The following is a 22,313-nucleotide window of genomic DNA, read 5'->3' as shown; positions in this document are numbered from 1 at the left end:
TATGATTTGGAACATGAAGAACATTTATGAAGAACATTTCTAAACTTCTGTTGTTCCATTCCTCCTGCCTAACTAATGTACAAACTTTGATACCACTTAACACCATTACTGTCTTACGTTCCCCATATCTTTCCATTCCTTTTTTCTCTATCCATTACTTTTTCCTGAATGCCACCCAACCCACTTATGTTTCTGCTTTTCTTTACACTAGGGCATTGGGAGCTAGTGTTCCATTGTGACAAGCTGGTAAAGTCAGATAACAGTAACTTGCCTCAATTTTTCCATCTGTAAAATGGGAATAATAATGCTGGCCTACCTCACAAGGTTGTTGTTCTTGGGTTAAATCCTGGCCTAACTGAACTTAATGACTAAACTCCCATAGACTTCAGTGGGCCCAGGATTTCATCCAATTAAAAATTTGAGATCACTGTAGGAATTTCACTACTATACTACTCTAGTTTAGCCACACACAGGGTACCAGAGAAAGCGGTTTTCCAAGTTTGAGATTAGTTAGCAGATTAATAAAACTATTCAGACAATGTCACTGAGTTTTTAATGCTAACACAAAGCTCTGGGGCATAGCACATGCCCTCTCAGGGGCGTAAGATGTTCTTGTTGTTCAACAGTATGGATAGAAGCACAGAGGGGAGAGCAGCCTCTAAGGGACTATTATATTCTTCCTGTGCATGAGTTGAAAAGGGGTAGAAGATGGGCAGAGCATTAGCTCTGCGTCCCTGTCCCAACAGGCCAGCCAGCACACCTGTGCTGGATCACCAATGGGATATGCCATGCCATTCTGGTAAAGGGTACTGCCCTCCCTCACCAAATAGGGGGAAAATCAGGAGGTAGATTGAGACATTAAAGCCCAGTCTGCTTCCTGCTCTGCTCCTGGGGCAACAGAGCTCTGTGCTGCCCCATACGTGGCCTTGTAGCAAAGCCACAATTTAGCCCTGTATATAAACTTGAATAATTTCAAGAGCTTCTGGAGTCTGGGAATTGCCTAGTACCAAAAATACATTTCTGAATATGGGCCTGTTATTATTTTATGATACTGTAAAATGAAAAGGATGGATTAAAACTTTTGAAAATCTTTCTGAACTAAGACTTCTAGTAGCAGCCTCAAATATGCACAGAATTCTTATTAAGAAAAGAATTATATCAGGATCAGTTTTTTCTTAGAGCCAGCAAAGAATTTAGACACTAAAAATACAAGGCATAAGACAGCAACAGTTAAAGGACATTAGCTTTACTACGTTACACACAGTACAAAGTTTTAGCATGGAAAATTAAGCCACATGGCAACAGCTCTAATTTCTTTCCACTGTCCATTTACATGACACGTTCTTCTACAGAATGGGAAACTGTAGTTATGTTAACTAAATTGGTGGTCCTGACAAAAACCTTCTGCAAGAACAAGAAATGTGTGTAAGGAACAGCAGATTCAGAGGAACTGGAAGGTATAAATGTTCCTACTGGTACATTCTGACATTTTGGGGTTAATTTATCCTCGTTCTTATATGAAAGCCAGAGTGGCAAGGTAGGCAGTTGTCAAACACCAAGGAAAGAGGAGAAACCTTCTGTATTTTACTGTTCTATTTTACTCAGGCAAAAATCAAAATTTGGAACTTATCCTACATAATATTTTAAACTTATATAAAACTTGTTTCAAATGTGGTTCACTTCATCCCAAAATACTATGCAGGGCTACCAGCTCTTGCTGGTCCAATTCAGCTTTTCTGAAGGCAGCTACATCTCTTTGTGGCTGACATGAGACATTAGTTCTGGAAATACATTCTCAGTGACAGAGAGTTACTGACCATGACTGACTACAAAAGATCAGAAAACATTTGAGAATTTTTTTTAAAAATGGTGCCCTGATTAGCAGAAGCTTCAAAAGCAGTTTTTCTTTCAAACAGAGTTTTAGGCAAATAACCTGTGCTCCTCCTAGCAAGCCCTTAAATTAATCTAACAAAAAAATGCCAAACCCTTTTTCAGTGTGCTGACAATTGTAGAATTATATATTATTCACACACACACACACACACACACACACACACACACTTCATTCCTCCAACAGAAGACTGGGCATAATTCTTGCACTTTCTTTTTTTTTAATAAGATATCTGGCTTTAACACCTATTTCACTAATAACCCAATAAAAATGTATAATGTTACTACCGCTATCTTTAATTGCTCATCAGAGATCACCATTTTATTCACAAACAGGTACAAAAGAAATACCCAATGATTTCCCCGCATTTACGTAAATATGCAGAATAATGCTCTTTATTTACCTTGGCAATGTTTAATATTTTGACACTGCACCAGAGATTGTAAGACACAAGATAGGTCATTTAAACAAATAAATAAAGCAGCCTATTAACTGTTAATGCAATATGTTGAAGTGGCAAACAAAGTCAGGACCAGTAAAAACCTGCAATAAACTGGCAAACTGTCTTTTCTAATAAATGACACCTTTAACAAACCAATTTGACAGGCCATTAATGAGCTATAGAATACAGAAACCTCTGAAATATCTGAGATTGATGCTTGATAAGTAATTCTACACTACAGCCTATACAAAAGCTAAATATTTCTGAATTACTGTGCCAGCTGAAGGTTCTATCTTGTATATTTCAACACTGAAATTTATACTATATTATAGGTCAAAAAAGTTTCAATGATTAAAGGGCACTGAATGTTCATGTTTTGTCCACTTTGGGTCAAAAAAGCACTTGCTTTTGCTAGTGTGAGCGCAGAATCTGGCCCACTAGTTTTAAAAATACTCTGAACTACCAAAATTTTATTTGACTTGTTATGTGGGCTGGGGTTGGTTTATGCTGGGTTTGCTCATTAATTGTATTGTATGGTTGTATATATTAATTATATTTAAGTCAGGGCATTTTTAGTAAAAGTCATGGATAGGTCACGGGCAGTAAACAAAAATTCATGACTTTTTTTTTTTAAACTAACATCAGCAGCATGTCCTCTGGAATGGTGGCCCAAGCATGAAGGGGCATATGAATGTTTTGCATAACTGGCACTTAAATACCTTGCAATGACAACTACAAAAGTGCCATGTGAATGCCTGTTCTCACTTTCAGGTGACATTGTAAATAAGAAGCAGGCAGCAGTACCTCCTGTCAATGTAAACAAACTTGTTTGTCTTAGTGATTGGCCAAATAAGAAGTAGGACTGAGTGGACTTGTAGGTGCTAAAGTTTTACACTGTTTTTGTTTTTGTAACCAAAAACAAAAGATATCTGCATTTGTAAGTTACACTTTCACTTCAATACTTGTATGAGGTGAATAGAAATACACTATTTCTTCTATCATTTTTACAGTGCATATATTTGTAATAAAAATAATGTAAAGTGAGCACTATGCACTTTGTATTCTGTGTTGTAGCTGAAATCAATATTGAAAACGTAGGAAAACATCCACAAAATTTAATAAATTTCAATTGGTATTCTAGTGTTTAACAGTGTGATTAATTTTTTTTAATCACAATTTTTTTGAGTTAATCGCGTAAGTTAAGTGTGATTAATTGACAGCCCTAATTTAAGGGGTTTTTTAATGCTCTGTAGTCCCAGACAGGAGGAATCCTGGAGACCACCTGTTGAAGCAGGCTGGAAGAATAACCTGGGGTTTTCCCAGAAGTGGAAGTCAAACTTTCTTGTGAACAGCTTGTCTTGTCCTGTTTCCTGGAGCTGGAGGGCAAGCCTAGATATGCTGGAGAACACAAGCACACACTTTCTATACCTTTTGTATCTTTCCTCTGATGGAGCAAAAAATCTCAAAAACTATGCTGTTAGTATTTATGAGGCATCCAAAATTTCCTAGATGTTTTATAGAAAAGGAATGAAGCAACAGAATCTATGATGAAAGGACTTCATATTTAAGAAACATGATACATTCTGAGCAAGGAATGGAATAAAAATGACATAACTGAACAAAGTGAAGTATGTGTCTATTTTGCTTCCAAGATTTTTATTTTACAACATCAATTTTTGTCAACACTTCTCTGTGGAAGGATTAATCTTTACAAGCCTTTGGAAGAAACGTGTTTTAGTTATGGACTTGAAGGAACAGTGGATCAGGTTAGGGAATGGGTTCAAGGTGTGGTGGCTGGCACAGTAGAAGATGTATAAAATAGAGACAAGATTGGGACAAGGACATGGAAGTTGTGGCTTAGCTTGAGTAATGGGGACAATGCTTACATATTCCCTATTTTGGAAGGAACAAATCATTACATGAGGATATCTTTTATGCTAAATCTAGCACATTCCATATTTGTTCATTTGCATGATTCTTTTAAAAAATATTATGCAGGCTGAAGAGTAACTGCAGCGTGAAATCTTTTGGGTTAGAATGATAAGGTGCTGCCTGAAGCTGGATACATCATCCTAAGCAATTTATGTGTTTTGGGGCTTTGATTTATTACTCCGAGTCCTTGTACTAGATGCTGCTAGTGTAATTAGATGTATAAAATGTGCAACTGCATTAAACATTAATACACAGGATACATGAAAAAAATCTTCTGCAATTCATTTATCCTCATGGGCAGAGAATGCAGTCAGCAAGCAACTAAGAATGATTCATTTTAATATACAAAGATGAGTCTTCTAAATTTTACTATTTTATAAAATAATCAAATAAATATTCAATGCCTTACTCCAAATCTACCAAAAATATTATTTTACACTAAGTTTGAAGCCAGAGTACCTAATCAGCAATAGTCTTAATGTGTAAATATACCAATAATAGGGCATATGGCTAGAAAAATCTCTTGCATGTTAGATCACTGCAATTCAGAAGCCGGGGAATTTGTTCACGTACCCTTAGTCAATTTCTAAGAACCAAATTTTAACCACCACTGAATAGCATGTGCATTACTACATAATTCAAAATACAAAAACGCTATTGTGCTAGCTCAGAGTTATACATATTAGATTAGAATTTAGCACTACATTCGATACGATGGTTGAGGGCAGCGCAACTGATATATTCCAGCTGCCTCATGGTACACAGGAACTTCACAGTGTGTTGTTCACTAAGGGTACATCTACACAGCAACGTAAGTCCAGGCTCAGACTAGAGCTTTAGCCCAAACCCCTCTTCAATCTACACACAAATCACTCAGACTCAGACTTGGCCCTAGAGTTGTAGAAACCTGCAGGTACTGAGGGTCCAAACCAGGATTCAAGCTCTATTGCTTTGCAGTGAAGATGCAGCCACCCTCCTTGCCCCCCCCCCCACCAACTGGGGGCCTCAGAGTCCAATAAAAGTATCCCACAATCCCATGGGCCAACTATCTTCATCCTCTCTATCCAAGAATCCTCAAATCAAGGCCAATGAAAACAGAAGCATCCCTCCTTTGTGTACTGCAGCAGCTCAGCGAATCAGCACTAACTCTTCCATTGTATTCTGACCACCGAAATGAAAACACACTATCAGCAGCCTTGTGTTTGCAATGGAGACTTAACTGGACAAACCTTTGCAGCACACTGCTTCATGGTCACTGGAGCAGAGTCAGATTTTGGTGATCCTCTGATGTGAGGCCAGCAGAACAGTGGACTTCCGTTAGAGTACCAGGAATGACCAGGCATACCACCAAATAGCGAAGAAGCTGGCAACGCTGTATATATACCAGACTGGTGACCAGTGCAGAGATCTGATTAAGCGTCTCAAGACTGAGTATAGGAAAACCAGGAACCAGAAACACACCTCAGACAACTTGCATACGTCCTCATTTTAGGAGGACTTTGACTGGGTTCTGGGCACTGTGTTGGTCAGCTGGGATGGTGCCCTGCTGGCCCCAGAACCCAGCATGGGGAGTGATGGGAGCCAGCAGCAGGCACAGACTGAAGCCAACAAAGTGACTCAGTTGCTGAAACCCATCCCACAGGAGGCTCTGCTGCAATAGCAGCACATTCTGGGGCCTAGTTCTGCCACCCTTACATTGAACAGTACCCCCACACTGCAAGTACTTCCATGGATTCCTAGAGGGCTGCTTGCAGAATGAGTTACTACTTAACCATGAGTACGGGTGACATATTCATGCTTTTAATGTGTGTTGGGCTCTAGTGAGACAAAGTAGTTTTATGTGCACTGAGAATCATTCCCAGTTTCCAAAGAAATTATTTTTAAGAAGTTTAGAGAAGTCATTGTACCTACCTGCCCAGAATGGAAAAAGGACTGATTTAGATTTGTTATTTATTTTTTTGGGTATAATGTTAATAATTTACTTACATTCTGCAACCTGAAATTTAAGTCCCAGTTAGACAGAAGAGGAACACAGATAGAACTGGAATTTAAGAGTTCTAGGTCTCTTACTAACTACAACAATACTATCATCCCACATGCAGTCACACAAAACTACTTCTCAATCACATGCAAAATCCTTTGCAAAAACTCTTATTGTACTCATATGTGCCAGCCAGGTCCTACAAGCCTTGAAATGCAGCACTTAAGGAACAAGTGAAATGCTTTACAGGGTGCTGCTTGTATCTTGGCGGTCAGGGGGAGGAAGGAGGAGCGCAAGTTACTGAGCAAATCCGCATCAGAGACAGGAGTGGGTGAAGGCTTGCAGCCCCTATTCAGCTTTGAACTATAACCTCCACACTTTATTGGGGATCATGACCCACAAATTAAGAACTGTAGTACTAATGTATTATGTTTGCTGTAACATTTCATTTTGCACTCCCATGCAATAACTTCATTGTAGCATAAAATTATAATCATTAGAAAAGCAGCTATCTACAGCTCCTAAAAACAAGTGAAACATATTTTTGGTTTCTACTGTTATTTATAAAATTAAAAAAATGCAGAGTCTGCAAACTATATGGAATTGTGCTATATATCCTAAGGCTGTATTAATTCTCTTAATTCCAGAATGCCATCACAACTCACACATCATTAATCCTATTAAAACATTTTGTCTTCAAACTATGTAAGTCATTAGGATACTGATACAGCAAGTCTTGAAAGACTGCAAGGTATTCATTCCACATTAGAGGAATTTTAACTCCCCATGTTGGTATCTGAGATATGAACTCCTCCCACAACTCTGTTTCATTAAAAATGACAGCAAGTTACATTTATAATGTGCAACAAGGAGGTTTAAATTGTTAAGTTTACTGATACTTCAGGATTCTTTTTGCTTTCAATCTTTTTGCAATTACTATTTCTGACAGTCTCAGAAAAGCAAGTAGGCATTACGCTTTTCAGTGGCTTTGACTTTCCTTAAGTCAATACAAAACCAAATTCTCTGTGTTATTATGAGCTGCATCACTTTGTGATTCTTTTATTACTTCTAATTCCAACATAGTCTCCCGCGTTGACTGTACTGTCTCCCACTTATTGGCTGGGATAAAGAATTCTCCTTTCTGTACACCACTACTTGAACTGATCTGGATGCACTGCTCAACAGGATTGATCTTCCCAGGTGTAATTGTGAAGACATCTCCAGAACTGCTAATCAAATTCCTGGCCTACTTTACCTGCATGATAGGTAGGTTTTCTCCCAGAAGCACAACAGTATTGGATCCAGTACCTGGTAGCAGAGGCCCTAAGTCTATTTCTTGAGTCTCAATATGAAAAAGAAAAAAAAATCACTTCTCTACTGTTCCAGCATTTTAATAAATTCGTGTGGTACATCTGTGTACCCTGTCTTTTCCTGATTAATAGTATTAGCTAGTTTATTTTGTCTTCCGGGCATGATGCTTTGAAGTCCTTCTGTCTTGTATTCCTTCATGCTTTACTTAGCCATTATCACATCCATTCCTCCTTCTAGCAAAACTGAAACGATTGTGGTGCAAATCAAGTTAACTGATTGAAATACACATTCTCTCAAGATTTCATCAAAAAATCCTTAAGAGTGGCAGCTAAACACTGGGTGAAATCCTGACCTTACAATTGAAGTAAATGGCAAAAAAAAATGGGAGTTTTGCCATTGATGTCAGTGGGTCAGGATTGGAATTCCCACTTGATTTCTAAATATAAATATTCCCTTCCTTCAACCTCACCCAACCCTATCTTCAGCTTAGCCTAAAATAGCAACAAAACAAGCTGAAGTTGGATTTTTATATTCCCAATTTTCCATCCATTTTTGGGACCTACATTAGGGTCTTTTGTTGTGTTGCTCCCTCTACCCCCCATCTTCCTTAGTATCTTTGCAAATCAAAATAGCCACCTCAGCCTGAAATAGATACGATTATTTCTACAGCTCAGCTAAACAAAGATGCTAGATGATTTTTTTCATTTTCACTGAGCTTAGTCAAATGTATGAATTAAAAAAAAAAAAAGAAGAACATTATACTTAATTACATACAGAAACAATGCAGAGATTCATACTTACAGGCTGAGGCTGTTCTGCAATACAGCAGTTGAAACACAACCAGAACTCACTCATTGTTTACAGTCTGACGTGTGAACACAGAGGATAAGAGCAAGCAGCAAAATTCCAAATCTCTGCTATAGAGCCTCCACGTAGAAAGTTCCTTAGCTCAACTACTGTGTAACGGACCGAAAGTGGAAAAGGTTTTTCTTCTGTTGTGAGCTTTTCCCAATGGCAGTTAAGTCCTGGGATAATCAAGTTTGTGGCAAAGATGTAAAAGAGACTTCTCTCCGAATGTGTTAGTCCAAGCACCAAAGCAGCATGTATAAATGGTCTCTTGGTCCTTATTCTAAAGGCAATAACCTGAAAAAGAGAAAAAAGTGCATCACATCAGTAAGAAAGAAAACAGGTCTTTTTAAACTGACAGATTTCAGAATATATAACTGAGAGGCCCTAACAAATATTTAAACCATGAATCATATATGAACCCTAAAGATGCACACTTATTTTAATCACATTTTTTTGTACAGACACACCACTAAAAATTGTGCAAGACAGAGCCTCAAGTAATATAAGGATTGCATGACTTCTTGTAATAAAGTTACAGATAACGTAACTAGAATCTACACTTAGGAATAGTGTCCCGACTTGGAGAATGTTAAAAGCAATGATTTGTTCCAAGCATATTCAGATTAGGCCCAGTTACAGCCAGTTAAGATCCTGGGGGTGCAAATTTTAAGTATGTTGTAACTGGTTGCCCTGACAGTTGTTTTTGTAATGCTGATGGGGACCTTGCTATCCAAATCACCCTTTTCTAATTCTGAAAAAAAAAGTTACCAATAAACTGAAGCTAATAAGGCACAAATTCTCTCAACACAAATACTTTTCTTTCCCTCCCCTCTACCCTGATGCTCCATATACAGTTCCATTCATAATGGGAAAAAACACATCTGAAATGTGGGGCTGTCTTCTTAAAACACAAAACTAGTGTGGAACAACCGACACATTAAATTCCAGCCATTCTTTTGCTAAACTATAGAATGGGGTTTTTTTTTAAAATTTTGTTTAACCTTTAACCTGAAGTCTCCATCTCCTGCCCCCCCCAAGTAATTCCCTGGTGATTTTACTGTGGTCATTCCATGCACAATCTGTGTTATCTTTATTTCGTATATAAATAGAAAATTAAATGGATTATAAACTATAAAGTTACACAATTATTTTTTTAAAATTTAAATACTGACTATATAAATGGTTTAATACATTTATGGAAATCTAATACGCAAACTGCTGTACATTACTATTTAAAACTACTGCATTACCTAGAGATTTCAAATAAGTTTGGGACTCATAGGGCTAGACAAAGTACAAAAGAAAGATAGATTCTATCCTGATGAACTGACAGTCTAAATTTATGCATTCCAATTTTGCAAGAAACTTATTTGTCATGAAATTTGTCTCCAACAAAGGTAATTAGATATTTGAGTTCATGTACGGGAATGTCATTCTAAGGAATAGAAACTAGTAATAAGCAGTGGTACAAGTAGAAATCATTTCTTGGTGGTACTGCACTCATGGGAGGGACACAAGGGGGGCATGTGACCTCCCATGTAACTCCTCCCCACCCCGCCCCAGCCCAGGACCCCCACACTCTCCCCGTCCTCTCTGACATCCCCCTTTGATGCAATCATCAACATGCTTAACTACTTACTTTCCCCCCAAATATGTAGTATTTCAGTCCATTTATAGGAATATGGGAGTTGGGTGAGGAGCCATTTCAGCATATGTATGATTTATTAAAAGACAAATTTTAAGTAGAACTGTATCCTAAACTGCATTATGTTATTCATAGATGCCGACTCCATGGGTTCTCCGGGGCTGGAGCATGCATGGGGAAATTAGCAGGTGCTCCACACCCACCAACAGCCAAACTCCCCCTTCCTCATCTCCTTCTCCGCCCTCCAAGCATGCCACGTCCCAGCTCCCCCCCTCCCAGCGCTTCCTGCCCACTGCCACCTAACAGCTGTTTGGCGGCGCTAAGGACTTTTTGGGAGAGACGGGGAAGAGTGAGGACGTGGCGTGCTCATGGGAGGAGGTGGAGAAGAGGCAGGGAAGGGGTGGATATTTTGGAGAAGGGGGTGGAATGGGGGCAGGAAGGGGGTGGGGCTAGGGTGGGAAAAGGCAGGATGGGGCAGAGACTTTGGGGAAGGGGTAGAATGGGGGTGGGTGAGCCAGGGGCGGAAAGAGGCAGAGGGGAGGGGTTGAGCACCCACCAGACAGAGGGGAAGTCAGCGCCTATAATGGTATTGTACCCAAACATCACATTTCAATGCGGGATTTAACTTCCTTTAAAGGAACAGACTCCTGAAACTCCTACCAGTCCACAAAAGCGGTCCATAGTCATGCAAATAATCCCATTGTCTTCAATGGGATTATCAAATGATTGAGGGTTCACAGGATTAGGTTCCAAGTTTGTAAATTGTTCTGGATGAAACTGACAATGTCTTAGCTGTCAGATCAGAAGGAGCTTTATTCAAATAAAGGTGGAGAGATGTGTGATAAGTCTTAGCTCCATTACTAAGATGAGGAACACATTTTCAGCGAAATTCTTGGCAGATTCCTGAGGCAGCTGGCTGGCTTAAGGCTATCAGTGTCCGGCATTATAATCTTCACTTATAGTTCTCTCACCCACAAAGCTGGAAAGTGGGGCATTTGTTTTCATTGTTTTGCTACTCCAGTTCCAGTTCACAAAATGGGGGGGCTTTTGTATCTTTGTATGAAAATGTGTCACTGATGCGGCCCTCGGGCCAATGTACTAGCTCTCATGTGGCCCTCGTGGTGATTTGAGTTTAAGATCCCTTTACTAGACCTAGAAATAAATATCCTGTGGAATTGTATTGTTGGATTTCCCTTTTCCCTAGCAATGGTATAACATATTCATCTGTATCCCTGGAAGCTCGAAGTATCAGGCCATAGAGTATCACTACACCCTCAGTCTAACAGAGCTTTTTTGGCACAGGTCCAGAACTGAATATATTAAGTTCCTGTTATTACAGTGGTTCAATTTTTAATCCCTGATTAAATCTAAACCCACTCATATAGGGAAATTCTTCCTCAGCTCATAGTCTTATTTGCATGTTAATACCTAGAATGTTCTTCCAACTTTTTGCAGGTTGAAGTGCTGAAGTCAGTTGAAGCCCTGGGAACAATCCACAAAGCTTGGACATGCTTGCGTTAGTCTGAAATTCTGTTCTGAGTTGCAAAGCGTGTGAAAATCGCTCCTCTCACCCCCAAATCCAAACATTTATTTTTGTCTGCAAACAAAATCCACTAAACAATTGAACCTCAAAGTGCAAGTTACACTACAATGAGCCTACAAAGACTATCATTCTTTTATAGCATATAACAGTGCCAAGAAGCCTTTTTGTCTGCTTCCTCTCCACGTGAGGAGAACTTTTCCTTTCCTTTTCCCTTTAGAAATAATTTCTACGTCTTGAAACAACTGAATGTTGTAGCATTTTAATTCTCATTTTTAAAATTAGGTTTCCAGAAAATAAATAAAGTAAATAAAGATGGCTATTTGTTAAAAAGCTGGAATTTTATATGCACTGCCCTGTAAAACAAATGACTTTTATTGTGGTTTGATTATTATGTAAGGCAAGGCACAAAGAGGCTGTGTAAAATGGAAAAAATTCAATTAAGCAGGTGGCAAAAGAGACATCAACGTTCTAGCTAGCAATAATGATACACTCCGCAGAGTTCTCTTAACATCCTTTAGAACCCTATTTAAGAACTAATTCACATAAGGAGAGTAAGTTGTTCTTTTTGTTGATTATTGGTTTAAATATGTACTGATTATCCCTACAGCTACCAACCAGGTAATTATATAAATCATGATCTCGTGTGAAAGTACCTAGGCCTGATCCTATGAGATGCCGAGCACCCTAAAAGTCACATGCTTAATGGGGATTTAAACACTCAGCACCTCACAGGTAGCGCTCTGCACTTTCACAGCATCAAGCCCTTAATGCGGTATTGTGTGAGTAGCAAACCACATTACATATTGCTGCATTTGTCTGTCTAGACCTCCCAGATTACTGGGACTCTACTAGCTTATCCTCTTAAACAAGACTGAAGCATGCAGTTCAAGATGACTGCTTTAAAAAAAAAAACACTAAATTTTTGTTCTTACATAATTTCCCAGTGCTGTTCTAATTGAGCAGCTGGGTAATGAAACTCCAAATGAGTCAGACTATATCCTCATCTACCACTACCCCCACTACCAATTTAACAAGAGCCTTACTAAAGGAACACCATACACTTTATTACTATAGCCCACTAACGTCTTTTGTACCAGTTTAGTTGGATAATACAACTGAGGGTTAAAGAGAACATATAAAACTGTCACACAAACTGTCTCTCAATCAGGATTAAAAGTATCATACTTAAACTTTATTTTGCCTTTCATGGTGAATTTAAACGAACAGTACTAAGGGATGAGAATCCCTAGATATACAGATCTATTTTGTTTTTCACAAATTGAAGTACTAAGGAGATTTTCACTGTTTCAAAGCGAGTTCTATGGCTGATCGAATGCAAAAGTGAAACTACGACTCAAAATTGTTACATTGCGATCTTAAATTTAAACTGCAGAAATAAAATGTCACAGGCAATTAGTGGATAGAGCAAGGTATGGCAATTAGGAGTATGAGCAGAGGTTTAACTTATTAAAACATATTAACTTTACTGAACTTTGATAAACCTTGAGAAAGAAATTTTAAAAGAAAAAAGTTCTCCTTTCAGGTTCTCCAGGACTCCTCACTGAAAGGGGGCGAATCAGTGTTAATCTTAAATTACCTGAATAGGAATACAGTATACGCTGACAGTGGGAAGAGAGGGTTTGAAGAAAGCAAGTTGTTCTGTAATTACAGTGTAAGAACTGCCTCCTCACTTTAAAACACTTTAATAGGCTCTTCCTTACCCTCTGGCTGTATTTTCTTTGCTGAAGTTTCAAACAGGAAGTGTGGTAATCGGGCTATTTGATGATTGCTAGCAGCAAATAAAAAGTGCAGTAAACCACAGGAAGAAAAATTAAATTCAGATAAGATATTAGCACCTGCAGTAACTAGCCTCCCCGATACCAAGACCCACATTGTTATTTTAAAAGAACATTTACATATTATATATCTACATAGTTATCAACAATATTATTTTATACTTAAATCGTTTATGGGACATGAATTTGTTAACAATTAAGTTCATGCTCAGGTTGCACAGAGATAGTCATTGGAAAGGAAGCTCCATTTGTGCTCTTTTTGACTGCTCTATTTGTGCTCATGTCATGTCTACACTATCCATCCCATCTGGGTACTGCTGTGTTTGGAAGTCAAAGTTGTTTGATTACTGCAATGAGGACTACCCAGCAAGGAAGCTGGGAAGTCTGCCAACTGGGGGTGCCTGACCAATCTGCTTAAATCAAACGTGCTGCTTTTGATAAGTAAATATCATGAAGTAAAAGGCATGCTATGCTACACTGTTAGGTCATTTAAAGGCCCTCTCCACCCCCCAAAAAATATTAGCATTCCCCAAGAGCTCTAATCTGGTCACTTGTGTGCAAGATTATATTCATTTTATCACAGCTCATTGTCTACCACAACCGTATTTCAAAAGCAAAATTAAATTTACCATTTTCCCAAATAGCTTCCAAGTATACAAAATCAGGACTGAAGGTGGGCAACAAAAGGGGCAGAAGAGGCAATGAAGGTCAACCCCAATGACCTGCAAACTTACACACTAGACCAGAAGAACCACCTCCTCTAGCTGACCAGATACTTTCTGGACAGGGCAGGAGATGATGCCTCGATGCCCTTCCCCCTGCAGATCCCTTTAGTATCTTGAGATGCTTTAAATCACTCAAAACACTTTCATGACTCTCCTGATTGGACAGTTGCTTTGGGGGGTTAATCCTCACTTGTGAGAACTCACCAACTCAACTCATGATCTCTGAAGGAGATCAGGAAATGGGAAGTAAGGAAGGAGGGCATGATTGTATCAAGGACAGATAGCAAGAAGGAACACAAAAGGAGAGGTTGGAGGGGAGGAGAGAAGAAAAAAAGAGGAAGACTTAAGAATAGCTAGACAGAGGGACCTCTGGAGACAGTATATATATTAAAGAATGGAAGTAATAAGCCATGTGCCACTTACTGCCCTATCCACTCTACTTGTACTTTGAGTGCCTACCTCACACTCTGTCTTTTCAGTCAACCTTTTCAGGGCCGGACTGTCTTCCTACATAGCTGTACAGCACCCAGCACATAGAGCCCTACTTGCAACAACAATGCTCTTATAAAAACACATGCATTTTTTGCTTAGACCGCTACTGACATTATTTGGTGCAAGAGCCTGAGCAAAACCTAGAAGTAAATTCTAGGAACATAAATTCCTCCATCTGGAAGTCTGAATGCAAGAGAATACTACCAGACCAGCACAGAACATTAACAACATTACTTCTTTCAGTGTGTTCATGGTCTTCAATGAGGTGCTTCCTGGCCATCTTCAAAACCCACAGTATAAATTAAGAGGCAGCAGCCTCACAGAAATGTCCAATATTGATTTTATGAAAGACTAAGAGTTCATCAGATTTCATTAGGGCTACTTTTATCCTTGGGGTACCCAGAATACCCTTAGCTCTGAAGAATTCTGAAATATTCCATTCTACTGTTCTATGCCAGTAGGGAGCCCCATATTCACCCCACAACAACATGCCACATTCTGCAGCTCAAATACTTATTTTTTAAAACAAGGTCCTCCCACATTTCACCTGAGAACACAAGTCCTCCTCATTTTATTGAAATAAAAGTTAAAATTTATTTGTAATTCTAAAGTGGGTGGGTGGGTGGGTTAAATCTTCTCTCACAATGAGGGTTGCTGGTAACAAATGCAGAATCTCCTTACAAAGATTACAGCTCTTTGTCCAAACAGGTGCTTTTAGATTCCCCAACTTTAAACTTTACCATCAGACAGTAACTCTAAGTCAAGCAATAGAGTGGCTCATTCCCTTATGCTGTAGAGTGGCTCCAGCTGAAAGCAGAACTGATTGCTTCTTTAACCCTTTCCAATGTGCTTCATTCATACCATCATCAATTCCCTAAAGAACAATTACCAGCTACTGTGGCAGCCAGAAATACTTCATGTACAATGTCTACTAAATTTTAAAAATCACCGCTTTCTACATACCAAGGCCTCTCTCTGGGGTAACTCAAAACTCCGTATAGCAGGCAACCCATTATATGGCCAGACTGGATTAGAAAGGGGACTTTGACCATCTGTCAATTTATTGGAAATTATACCTTCCTCCCTTTTACAATATTAAAAGAAAGATTAGTCTAGAGCAGTGGTCTCCAACCTTTTTACGCCCAAGATCACTTATTGAATTTAAGGGCAACCCAGGATCAATCCCAGCCCTTCCCCAAAGCCCCATCCCTTCCCCAAAGCCCCCCATCTTTCCATCATTCATTCTCCCCCACCCTCACTCACTTTCACTGGACTGGGGCCAAGGGGTTTACAGAGTGGGAGGAGGCTCTGGGCTGAGCCTGGAGCAGGGGATTGGGGTGTAGAAGGGAGTGAGGGGTGCAAGCTCTGGGAGGGTGTTTGGGTGCAGGAGAGGGCTCCGGGCTGGGGCAGAGTGTTGGGGTGCAGGCAGGAATACAGGGTGCTGGCTCTGGGAGGGGGTCATGGGGTCAGGGCTGGGGTTTGGGGTGCAGGAGGGGGTATGGGTGCTAGCTCTTTGAGGGGACTCAGGGCTTGGGATTGGGGTACAAGAAGGGTTTGGGGTGCAGGAGAGGGAATGGGGTGCTGGCTTCAGGATGGGGCTCAGGTGTGGTATCCCACCGGCTGGCACTTATCGTGAGCGGCTCCCGGTTGGCGGCGCAGCAAGGCTAAGGCAGGCTTCCTGCCTGCCCCAGCCCCACACCACTCCCAGAAGGGGCCAATGCGCCTCTGCAGCCCCTGGGCGGGGAGGGGGGGCATGTGGCTCTGCATGTTATCCTTCTCTACAGGTACTGCCCCCAAAACTCTCATTGGCCACAGTTCCCCATTCCTGGCCAATGAGAGCTGCGGTGGCAGTGCTTGCAGGCTAAAGCAGCGCTTGGAGACCCCTTACCCCTCCCCCCGGACCCCAGGGGCATTCTGGCCGCTTCTGGGAGCGGTGTGGGGCCGCGGCAGGCTGGGAGCCTGCCTTACCAGCACCCCCGCTATGCTGCTGGAGATCGCAATCAACTGGGAGAGTCCTCAGGACTGACCAGTCAATCGCAATCGACAGGTTGGTGACCACTGGGTTAGAGACTAAGGAGTGGCAACATATCCGGTTTAAACATACCATCTCCCATCTGTTTAGCCCTAATGCCTGAGCTACTCCTGACCCACCTGGACTGCTTTCATTTCTCCAAATATTACTCAGATTGCTAAAACCTATGGCAACACTATATGCACATTGGGCCAGCAAATTTGAATTAAATACAGATTTTCTAAAAAAGAAATGGGAGGAGGAACTAGACCAATTATTCTCTGCTAACTGGTGGAAACAAATTTTAGCCAGTGTTCCAAACTGTTCCTTGAACCTCCATTTATGATTAATTCAGTGGAAAATCATATGGAGGATGCATTTGACCCCTCTCCAAACTCAAAACAGGTGCCGCTAAGTCAGACAAATGTTGGGACTATGATTCAACAGGTGCTAATTTAACCCATATGCTATGGGATTACTCCTATACCTCTATGTTTTGGAAAAAGAAAAGGAGTACTTGTGGCACCTTAGAGACTAACAAATTTATTTGAGCATAAGCTTTCATGCATCCAATGAAGTGAGCTGTAGCTCACGAAAGCTTATACTTAAATAAATTTGTTAGTCTCTAAGGTGCCACAAGTATTGTGCAACTATTTCCACGTTCTCCCCTTTACCCATGTAAGTTAAACATGAGCGTATTTACAGGATCACACCTTTTGTCTTTCTGTTGGTGGTTTTTGTTTTGACAGATATGACTTATGTTCCTTAGGTGGATTTAGGGATTCAACTCAGTAAGTTGGGTGAGAATGTGTTTGTGGATCGGGAGTACTGATTATCTATAGACAATTCTTAGTTTTGTACTCAAATTTCAAAGGAATATTTAGACTTTCAGACATTTGTGTACTTTGAAAACAGGTTGATCTTCAAATTTGCCATTGATTTGACCCTTCATGGCTAGTTATTCTGAACAAGTTTGAAATTTTTTGGCTCAAAAGCAAATGATGTAAAATGGTGCAGTGGATATGCACATAATAGTACTTTTTTTAAATTATTAATCTCTTATAGCCAATTCCAAACCAAGGCAATGTCCCCCCCCATTCTGACTTTCTTTTAAGAACCCTGACAATCTATTTTCATGCTTACATTCCTTTCAGAAAAATCTCAAATTTTAATGGAAGCAACACAACTCTAAAATCAGCTCACAGGGAAGGATACTGAAGATTACTAAGTTTTGATTTCCATTCAGTACTAAAAGGTCTGTTTATTGACAAAGGTACCTACCCTGTAACACTGCAGGGTATTAAACCTGGTTATTGCTTTCAGTATGTAAGTATCCAGTCACAGTAGGGAATGTATACTGTAGAGAAACTTAACAGGAGAGAAAAGAGGACTGCAAAAGGAGTAGGGACAGAGTGCTAGAAAGAAAGTATAGCGAGAAAAGGAGAAACAGGGAGAAAAGTTGGGCTCTCGCATAATGCAAATGATGGTATGTCAGAGGAAGCTATAAAGTAGTTAAAGGCAGGAAATCATGTGATTCAGTTCAGGGAGGGAACAGCCAGTTCAGTTTGTGGGTAACAACGCTGTTTGCAAGTAAGAGCTGGAAGCAGTAATAAGAGTGTGTGTAACTCCTTTTTAAACATCTTGCCTGTACAAAAGGGTAGAGATTCTTTCCAGAGATTTACTTTATTGAAGAATATTTCCTGCATAATTTTATTTGATCATTTTCTTCCCCTACTGTTTCATTTGGACACCATGTTGCATTCAATTATTTCTGTTTTAAGTAGCTCAGCTTCAAAAGGTCTTATTAGTCTGCCAAAACCAACCAACCACACACACACACACACCAAGCAGTATTGCAGTGGATTCATTATCTTCCATACTGTAAGGCAGGGACTGTAAAAACCTAATCCATAGAAAATGGTTTGCAAAATATTTTACCCAGCTTCTTCAAAAAACAAAAGTTATACAAATAACTTTTGGTATTAATAACATTTGGGAATTATTAACCAGAAGAGATGCCTGGGTAAAAGTAATATATATACAAATCAAATTTTACAGAGGGTAAAGTGGTGCTGATTAGTGACGCACACAGATCAATGTTTTACAGCAGACAACATCAAACTCTGCATTTATAAGATTTTGTGTGTGTTTGGGGGCGGGGGTGTTCCATGCAGCAGAGTTTCCCAGAACAGCTGATGTATAATTTGTATACGGTCTCATAAATACCATATGCACAAACAGTACAATTTATATTTTTATGGTGCTAATGCAAGAGTGTTACCAATAGTAGAACAAGAAGCATGGTACAGAACAGTTGACAGAAACCATACAAAAAAAGTAATGCATTGAGGCAGAGCATTTAAAAAAATGTAATTTAAAAATGGAATAAAAAGCTTTAATAAAAAGTACAACTGGAAGTTGCAAAGAACCCAGTTCTATAGGTCCTGCAATACAGAAACACAACCTCTTCAGCTATATTTGCTTTAAGAAACTTGATCAAATATTCTCTACCCACTCCCTGATAGATAGAATTCTTTCAGTTCCTGAGGGTCATCACATTATCAAATCAGTACATCACACTTGGCAATCTAGAGAGAATGAAATGAAAGGCTATCCTTTCTTCTCCTCAACAGAGCTCTTTGTGAATCCTAACACATAATTCCAATCAAGGCAAAAAGCAGTGCAATGGAAATTGTTGAAGCCTTCCTAAAGCATGGCTACTAATTATTATTAATTATTAATTATTATTATTATTATGTGTATTGTGGAAGCACCTACAGGCAACAGTCAGGATCATGGTTCTTTTGTGCAGGCCACTGTACAAATCAGTATAAAAGTATGCGCAGACTTACGGTATAGAGTGAAAGAGGCACGATAGACAAATACTCAATAGACTAGTCAGTGTTTGCTGGGGGAGCATGGTTCAATTTCTAATACAGTAAGGCAGCATAATAATTCATTCTTAGCACTTGAACTCAAATTTAAAATGAGTCAAATGCACCAGTGCTATTTCTTATAAAGATTGTGGCCTTGGAAAAAAAGTATCAGACCTTAAAAGTAAAACATCAGCACTTGATATGAGCAGACCTCACCAAAGGTCATTTTATTTAAGCAAAGTTAGTTTACACAATCCCCATTTCTAATTTAATTTGACATTATACGATACCTTATTCTTGCAACAGTGTCTGCCATCAGATAAAATGGGTCATTTATACTATTGCTGTCAGTTTCCCTCACAAAATAATCTTTAAAAAAAATTAGTTATAATAAGTGAAGTAAAATCAAACTCTCTGGGACATGATCAAGTACGTTTATTCAGTCACCGAGGAACTTTGACTGGGCTGTACATTTTGCTGTCTGAAAAGCCAGCTAAATCGCCTCTATCCCAGTCTTGCTTGTTGTGAGCCAGTGTGTATTTTAAACAGGAAGGGTGCATCCGTTCACCCATCATGCTTCTGCTTTAGCTTTCAGTTCCCCAGACTACAAAACAACAACTTAATACTGGACATTTTCTGCTGAAAGGGCTACAAATCAGATTTCTCATTAGCTGGGCTTTCACTCTCTTAACCAGGTCATCTATTTATATTTATTCCCTATTCCTTTGATCACTCTCTCCACTAGTAACTGTTTTCCATGGTGTTCAAAAATCTTGGATGGAAGAACAGACTAAACAAACTTTAAAAATTAAAAATCCCAGGCATTTAAACAAAGTAGACATGGGGTAAATTTTCAGATGTGCCAAAATAACTTAGGAGCCTGTGTCCCATTTTCAAAAGTGTCTAATGGCATGTCTCCGCTAGCAACGTTAAAGCACTGACTGCGGCAGCGCTTTAATGTGGCTGTGTAGTCGCGGCATAGTGCTGGGAGAGGGCTCTCCCAGAGCTATAAAAAACCACCTCCACGAGGGGAGTTGCTCCCAGTGCTCGTGTACTGTTTACACTGGCGCTTTACAGCACTGAAACTTGCTGTGCTCAGGGAGGTGTTTTTTCATACTCCTGAGCAAGAAAGTTGCAGAGCTGTAAAGTGCCAGCGTAGACAAGCCCTAAGTTAGTTGGTAGCCTAAGTTTCATTGAAAGTCAATTTTTGAAAAATTTAACAATAGAAGTTAGACACTGAAGGTAAATATTGGATCATGCTGCCCATCACCCTGCCATTGAAGGACTGTTCCATAGACTAAATTTTCTAGAGCTTAGTCCAATCTAGCTTTAAAAGTTGCAAGCTAGAGCTTGCATCACTTCTCTTGAGAGCAGTCCACAACTTAATGCATCCCTCAATCTAGCAGCTTTACTGAGTCTATTTTTTCCTTTTCTTAATTTCATTCCGTTGACCCTAGTTATACTTCTGTGCACTGCACTAAATAATCCCCTCTCCCTCCTTGCTTTTAACACTCTTCAGATATTTGTAACCTAATATACCTACCTCCTTAGTCACTGCTTAATCAAGCTACATATATTTAGTCTTTAATTTTTCCTCTTATGTTATTCCCTACAGCTCTTTGATAATTTTTTTATGCTTTTCTCTGATTTCACTCAACATTTAGCAATGTCTTTCTGATCACTTGTAGCCCAGATTAGAACAATATTTCAGGTGCTGACACACAAGCACCATAGACATATAGGGATTATTATACCTCTGCTCCATAACATGCCAGTTTCTCATACGCCTTGCACCTCTGTACTGATATTTTAGAATAGTAATGCCTTACCTATTTGTTTCATAACAAGTCCATTTTGTAATAGACAAAGCAAAGCGGAAATACAAGCCAGAGTGCTTGAGTTAAGTAGAAAAAGTAGCAGGGTACTGAAGCATACTTTAGGGCTATTAAATGTAAAGTTTTAAAAGAACTGATACATGAGCTGGTAAGTGCCAAGGGACCTGCATGGATTTTATGTTACTTTAAAGACAATAAAAATGGGGGGGAGGGAGGGGGAGAATGGCAAGGGCCTAAAATAGGAGATTGACAAGACTATCCTTATAACAAAAAGCTCTGAATGGAAACCAATAGACTTTTCCCAATGTTTATCCTTGCCTTGAAACAGGAGCAGGAGAAAATCTGATAAATGGACTGATTTTTTTTTTGTAGTTTCACTTTAGCTTCAGTCAAAATGCTATCATATAATTGGTTACGACAATTACGATTTCCCTACACCTTCTACAGCAATACTAGATGAATATTCTCTTCGTTCTCCACCAGTGGAACGCCAACACTGCTATAAAAAACTGTGCAGAGCATAAACCCTCTCTCTACCAAAAAGCTGTGACCTTAAAATGCAAGCCTCAAGAAAGGCAGTGCTAATCTGACAGATTCTCAATACTGAATAAGTTAAGTGACAATGACTGTGTTCCATGCACCAAGATCAGGGTACAGGTAGTGCATCTACCAATCAAACTGTAGCCTCTCTGGTAAGAGTTACTGACTGCACTTTATTTTCAGAAAATTAAGATCCTTTGGTACTTTAAAAAAAATCATTTTTAAGTAAAGGAACAAAAATCTAAGAAGCATCACAGAAAAGAGAAAACTTAAGTTCGTATGATATTAAAACTTAACAATACAATGTAGTTTGCCCTAACTCTCCAGGACCAATGGCCCAGGCTGTGGTCCTAGAATTTTTTTTTTTTTTTTTGGTAATTTTCCCCTGAAAAAATGATACTTTACTCCCAGCACTAAAGGTAATGAGCACACAGCAAGAGGGGA

The 22,313-nt window shown here is 39.4% G+C and overlaps 1 protein-coding gene across 3 annotated transcripts in view; it reads right to left on the bottom strand.

The window, feature by feature from the left end:
* Positions 1 to 22,313, bottom strand: part of CDC42SE2 (CDC42 small effector 2) — a 116,333-nt gene that overhangs the window by 33,011 nt on the left and 61,009 nt on the right. For 2 of the 3 annotated variants that reach the window (XM_038401842.2, XM_038401841.2), the window contains exon 2: positions 8,359 to 8,700. In XM_038401842.2, the coding sequence (XP_038257770.1) occupies positions 8,359 to 8,412 (54 nt within the window). In that variant the 5' untranslated portion in view covers positions 8,413 to 8,700. Of the gene's footprint in view, positions 1 to 8,358; positions 8,701 to 13,191; positions 13,302 to 22,313 lie in introns of those variants that run through there. The other variant, XM_038401844.2, reaches the window with a different exon arrangement.

The sequence above is a fragment of the Dermochelys coriacea genome, chromosome 5 (assembly GCF_009764565.3).
Source record: "Dermochelys coriacea isolate rDerCor1 chromosome 5, rDerCor1.pri.v4, whole genome shotgun sequence".
NCBI lineage: Eukaryota > Metazoa > Chordata > Testudines > Dermochelyidae > Dermochelys > Dermochelys coriacea.
Note: the sequence above shows the minus strand (reverse complement) of the source record. Positions and strands in the feature narration are given on the sequence as shown.